A 6,956-nucleotide genomic window follows, 5' to 3' on the forward strand; every position below is an offset into this window, starting at 1 on the left:
TGTTGACGTAGTTAAAGAACAGTGCTGCTCTTCTTTACGTGCTGTCGCAGCCCTTCAATTACTGTCTTGCAGTGTTCTCCTGGGTACTACTTATTCTAAATTTAAAATCTTTTAAAGAGAAAGAGAAATGGTTTCATGCTACGCATTAGAACTGCATATGCATATTATAAAAGATGAGTCCACCAAGAAGAACTTTGGATAATTTTTGATTACCATGAGCAGTTTGGCTTTTATCTGTCCAAACCTTGGACTTAAGGTTTTAGTTCTACTGACTAAAAGTTTGAATACATAAAAAATTCCAGCTGAATCTACTAGCCTGGTTTCCTGTGAAGATAACCTCTACATATTAATAGATAGTGCAGTTTCTTGCAAAGGAACACTGGGACCTTGCTGATGATTCAGTCTGAAGGCTTCAAGATGAACACACTCTTATTTTAAACATACCTAGAGCCAGCCAAACGTATTTTAATCTTACTCTCTGTGAAGATTATTTTGGTGTCTAAGAGAAGATAAATGAGAAAAGCACAGATTATTCTCAAATGTGAGAAATATTTAGAAAATTTGTTTCAAGAAAAGTAATTCTATCTTTAGAGTTTTTCAGGAATGGGAGAGCTCTGAGGTCTATCTAATTCTAAATATCTAACTACCCCACATCACACTGTTTATCTCTTCAGTGATGAAAGCAAGCTGAGAGGGAATGTTGGAAAGAAAGCAGAAAAGTTTTGAGAATTGCCTGGTAAGTGGTTCTCCAAAGGAACTAATTCAAAACAGATTTGCCTCTGTGGAAATTTCTAATTTTTAGAAATCAGTAAATGCTGGTAAGGAATCTTTTCATATGACTTTTCTGACCATCTCCATTACTCAACCTGTGGTTGGTTTACACTTCAACCATGGCAAATTTGGTGCCAGGTGGTCTACCTCAGTTGATCTAGCTCAGACTGCTGAGTAAAAAAATCATTACATGGGAAAGGTATCCCAACAGATGGAGAGCTGACAAAGTGGAGTGGACAAAGGCACTGATACCAACTCCAGCTAAGCTCTGAACTCCTCTTATAATTTTTGACAAGTCAATGATGCTAGTTTTTTCCAGGGTGGATATTTAATGTGGAACAACTGACTTCAGATTTGGCAAAATCCTCTATGTTGTATTATTTATGCATTTCTTAATTTTTCTGCTTCAATTTCCAAAGCATAAAGAAAATGCAGAGAATAGAATTACCATCTTCAGAAAGAGGTTATGATAATTAAATATTTATAAAATACTAAATGTCATTCAAACACACAATAAACCTACTAGCTAAATAGAGACAAGGATCTATAAATCTGTAGTCTGGTGCATTTAAGACTTCTCTTATTCTTTCTTTCTTTTTTTTTTTTTTCTCTCCAATATTGGTAGCAAACCAGATCAAGTAAGTAAAGAGAATCAGTCAAAATCAGTTATTGAGAACCATCTGAAACAGCTTGCTTATTTTTGGCTTTTATCTTCTGAGAAACTGGCCTAAACTAAGCTATATTTATTTCTCTTTCAACAGTTACAACTGCTAAAGATAAAATAATGATAATAATAATAATAATAAATAAAAATCAGTATATAGCCAAGCTATATTTTCTGAATTTCAGAGCACTCCATGTGACAAAAGTATGTATATGTCTTATTCTGTGCTTGATAGTTTTTTCCTTAATGGAAAAATCAGATGTGAAAACTGTTCTTACCCATTCCTGTTCCTTGTTCTTTGTTTAGTCTTCAAAGGAAACAATTCAGAATAACTTAAGAGATCACAAATATAAATGAGTTATCCACCCCTTCTTCCAAAAACAACAACAACAACAACAACAACAAACCTTTGTCTTCAAAAACTGGACTGTTTTTCAAAAACACTAAGATTCCATTGATTTACAAGCTCTTGAAAATCAAGATTTTACTGAGGTGTTAACATATCGATTAAAGAAAAAAAAAAATTATTGTGAATGACCTTGTCCTTAATTTTTCTCACAAAAATAGACTTGTTCACAAATGCATGTTGCACTGAACAATTGTTAGTTTACTAATTCCTTTGACTTTTGCAGGAATAATCTTGATCCAGAACTGTTTGATCTCTAGGGACTGTGATGACTTTAATTGTTAACAGAATATGAGTTATAAAAAGCCTGTAGCTGTGTTGCCTGCTGGATGAATTCTGAACCAAAAGTCCTTCTGAAACTGTGCTTTGTTTCTGGGAATTATTTTCAGTAAGTTACTGATGGGACAGAATGGTATTTTTTAGTACAGACTTCATTTCTTTTCAAAGTGAAAACTAGATTATCAGTTGCAAAAAAGATTCACTTTTTTTTCTTCATAGATAATGATTATGAAACACTGAGTTTGTGTTTATAATTCAAATGAATCTTTATTATAATAGTAAAGAAATGAACAATGAAGAAACAAGGCTCAGACTGATAATATTAACAAATTGTAAATGGAGTTATTCATTAACTGTTATACTTCTGTTTATTCCGTCTTTAAGAAACAATTTCCTTGTATGTGGAAGATATGAATAGAAACATGAAATATGCAGAATCTGAAGAGAGAAAAAAGGAAGAAGAAATAAAAATCAGCCAGTTCCTCTTTTCTGTTCTTCAATCTCAATCTTTTTTTTTCTTTTTTTTTCTTGTGCCTTCCTTTGTTCTGTTTCCTTATATCCTTTGTTTCCCATCTTCCCACCTGTTCTAATTTTTCAGCTTCTCTTGCCCCTGACAAAAGGTGGCATGGTGGAGTACCTGCAGTTAGGATAAATATTCACTTCAGGGGAGAACAGTTGGTTGCACTAGAACTTAGTGCTGTCACCACTACCCGGAACTATGCTGACTTAAGGCAGTTACTGGGGACAGGGAAAAAAAGGCTATGATTAATTTGCATTAATTCTAATTTCTGAGGCTATCGTGGATGAATTTGCCCCAGTTCTTTTTATATGCATTGAAGTGCTTATCTTAATTATGATAACCCAAAATGAAGTTCTTATAGCTAAGAATCTCTGGATAATGTCTCCTCTTTCCCCCATCCATTTCTCTTCCACTCCCCCAGTCGTATATGTCCTCAAATCCAAGGATAATTAGAATCTCTGATTTGAAGTGGTTAATGCATACCAACAAGAGGAATCTACAGACTGTTGTAATAGTAATTCAACAACTGCAGTCAATTTGTTTGTCCTTAACTCTGTCATCTTTGCTCATTTCTGATGGGAGGATTGATCCGGAAGTGTTTAGAAGTAATGTGTGTAATGTGTGAGAATATGGAATGCTGATGTTCTGCTGTTGTTTTTTTTTTTTTTAATTAAAACTTAAAATGTAGGGCCAACATGAAGATTCTATGTCCTTTAATTTGCTGTATGCCAATTGTAAAGACAAATAATATGCCAGATGCAAACAACAGCATCTTGCATTAGAGCAGAATTGCAAGTGGACCATGCTTCTAGCCATAACTCTTTTTTTGGGATGGAAGGAGAGGCAGATTCAGATTTGCCAAGTGCATTTAAAGCCTTTGGTAAAGTTCCTTACTATTTTATCAGTATAATTGAAATTAGTCTAGGTTATTTACTGCTGGGATACTTGTTCATTGGTGATATATTTATAACATAAGTGGTTTTTGTGGAACTGTAATTAGGATTCTGTTGTCATTACAGTACAGGCCAAATTTCGCAGCAGTGTCTACAGCACTGGTTTACCACCTGAAGAGTAGTTTATCTTGTCACTTTTCCATTTTGTGTCAGCCTGTGCCAAGTAACCATTTGGAGAGAATGATCCTTTTTCTGGAGAGTGTCCCACAGGCATCATATGGTCACTTGTGTTTTGAACTATACCTGTGGTTTTGGTGTTATATTTCAGATGTTTTCCTTGTTGAACATTAAAAACAATGCAGTCCCAGCACTTTCTGTTATCCATTGACTTAAAATTAGCTTTTAAGTTTTTTGGAATAGAAATCAACTCAACTTGTGTATGAATGCCACGTATGGGATTACTGAGGTCTCTGTCACACAAATAAACATCTTGCAGGTGTGCAAGAGAACTGCACATTTTGAACTTTCAGAGTATGTGAATTACACATAGTAAGAGTCAGCATTTACTTAGGTGCTTAAAAAGCAGAAGGGATCCTGCAAAATAGGTTATTTTGGGAAGGAAAGGATTCATTAAGTTCTGTATTCTAATAAGTGTGTTTCTAGCGTTGGGTTGATGAAGTTTCTCTAAAAGTGAGAAAGTAGGAATATTTCTTCTCTATGCTCCAGAAGCTAGCTGAAAGCACTGCATCACGCCCATCTCTGCACTGGCAGTGACTACATTCCTTTGACTATACACTGCTGTTTATGCACACACACAGCAGTTTTGCCTTTGCCTTCGGGGCTGGTAGAACCTCTCCAGTGTTGGGTGAGTACTGCTGACTTCTTCCCTTCTTCCAATAGAGGGCACCGATTATTGACCTCAGTACAACTACATATAAAGTCTCTCTATGCCACATTTGTCAGAAGGTAGTATTTTACAATGTAGGAACTATTAACTATCCATATTTAATGGTGCTTAAGTAAAGAAATAATATAATAGCAAGATCACTCAGATAGCGTGCAGCTACACTGTTTTTAGGAATGGGAAATTCTCATTTGAGTCTAAGTGCAGACTAATTCAAATATTCGTTATCCAACTAGTAACTGGCTTTAAGGCAGAGAATTTCTTGTGTTGACCCTCTTGAATACAGACAGTAGCTGGCAATGGCTGTGAGAAATTTCCTGCAAGTGTGTGCTGTCCCTCTTAGTGAATACCATTCAGTTTTGAGTCTAATTGAAAACTGAAGACAGAAAGCTCAGCAATTATTTTTTCCCTGCAGTACAATATTTAATATTCTGATTTCATGGCTGTCTGGCTCCAATGATTGGGAAGCACTTTTATTTATTTATTTATAGTATGTAGAGTATCATAACAATGTCTCAGGAGCATAATGTATTAAGGGAAATAATTACTATGTTAAAACATACCAGTTAAACATGGACCCAATTAAAATGTAGGACGCTGCTGAGTTTTACACTTCAGGATGAAGAAAACAACTCTGAATCAGAAAGATTTTAATATGAATGATATGCAACAAGAGAGATAATACTTCTGCAACAAAGGAGTTTTCTGTTTAGAACTGTACTACCTTGTTAAGTCCAAGACAGTGCAGTTTCTTTTTCTGCTAGAAAAATGGGAAATGTGTGTGGTTTCTGATAGTTATATAGTTTATATTTCAATTTAATTGAAATATACTGCTCAGGTGGATGAACTCTTTTCTGATAACCTCTTTGTAACTGCAGTATAATTTCATGGGGTAGAGACCCCCAGTGTTTGCCACAAGATACTGGCTAAAAGAAGAAAATAAGGACAGAAACTTTCTCAATGTCTGAAAACTTTGTATAGAGAGTTTGAATTACTATAGATTAAAAGCGATTGAATTGTTTTTCTTTTTATATCAGATAGTATTACTGAAGTCTTCACCAACATATATGTCACCAGTTTTGGACCTGTTTCAGACACAGACATGGTGAGTTTCTGAATCTTTTGTGTCCGTGGTAAAAGTAAATATACTATAAAATTACTTTCAAACTTACATTTGACTTTCACTAATTGTGGGCAAATTGGGAATATTTTTTTCTGAAGCCAGGAAGTGCCAGATTCCAGAAGATCCAAAGTTGAAACTTGGTTTATAGACCTTATATGATACATTATTATTAACTGTTTAGTTTTGGATCAATGAATTTTCCAATTGGCTGTACTTTGGTTCATGTTCTGGAACAGTTTTGATGCAGTTGAAATAAATTCCTCTTGGATGAAACTAAATTGCACGCTTACTGCATGACCTGACTGAAGTTAGTCTATAATAAGTTTTCTCGAAATATAGCTTGAAAGGTGGCTCATCAACTCCAGTTTTACAGATCTGATCTGCAACATTATTGTTATTTAGTAACCTAGCAATATGAAAAAAAAATCAACCAAAACAGTGGAATTCATATAAATTTAGTTATCAGTGTTTCACCTTGTGAATCCAGAATCTAAGCAGAAATTTTTGTGATGACAATACATGAGAAGATATTTCAGGAAAGCAAGTTTATCTGGCCTGGTATTCTCAAGAGCCTCTAACCAAGTGTGTAGTATTTTTTGTTGAGAATTTAGGCTTTTCATAGTCACTTAAGTCTACTAGTGTCAGCAGGGCCAATGAAATGAAGTTTGTGACATTATAAAGGAATAAACTGTCAAAATATTTTTCTGGATCAAAATTTCTCAAGAAAACAGCAATAGAGAAAAAGCTCTGAGGCAAGGGGTCTGTTGTAACTCACTGCAAATCATACATAGATTAGGGAAAATGTGTTGCGCTAGTGAGGAAGATCTTCATGGATATAACACATCTCATAGAAAAGAAGGGAGGGATAGCATAATCAGAAAGTTCACTTATCTGCTCTCGCCTTTCTTCTTGATAGGTAAGAGCAGTTTAATATCTACTACTAAAAGTTTCAGAGTTAGTTTAACTTTTTAAGTAGATAATTATTAAACCATTTTGAAATGTATGGGCAGTCAAGTTTTGAAATAACTTCCAAACTAATACATACTCTGTCAGATGTGAAGGTAATGTTGGTACAATGATTGCTCTTTAAGTTAGATATTGTTTTACTGAATTGATAATGTTAACTACTATAGAGAATGTTTATAGATATTTGCTTCTGTAAATGTTGGAAGGCTATTTTAATTTAAGGGTTCCTCCTAAATTGTTTCCTAAATTGGAAAAATAAGTAGGATTTCATTCAAATTATCTGTATTTTTCCAGTCCATTAAGTAGTTAAGTCTAGACAAATTTGACCTCTGACTTTTTTTAGATTAGCTGATGTTGTGGTTGATAAATTCAGGAGGTAAAATCTGAAACTGAGATTATTCCGCAAATGCGTTTAGAGGTTTTTTTTTTA

General features: G+C 34.3%; 1 protein-coding gene across 2 annotated transcripts in view; it reads left to right on the forward strand.

Annotated features, from left to right (window-relative positions):
* GABRA2 (gamma-aminobutyric acid type A receptor alpha2 subunit) overlaps positions 1 to 6,956 on the forward strand; it is a 54,469-nt gene that overhangs the window by 19,889 nt on the left and 27,624 nt on the right. For both annotated transcript variants that reach the window (XM_010710218.3, XM_019614879.1), the window contains one exon: positions 5,475 to 5,542. In XM_010710218.3, coding sequence (XP_010708520.1) covers positions 5,475 to 5,542 — 68 coding nt within the window. The remainder of the gene's footprint in view (positions 1 to 5,474; positions 5,543 to 6,956) is intronic.

Source organism: Meleagris gallopavo, chromosome 4 (genome assembly GCF_000146605.3).
Source record: "Meleagris gallopavo isolate NT-WF06-2002-E0010 breed Aviagen turkey brand Nicholas breeding stock chromosome 4, Turkey_5.1, whole genome shotgun sequence".
NCBI lineage: Eukaryota > Metazoa > Chordata > Aves > Galliformes > Phasianidae > Meleagris > Meleagris gallopavo.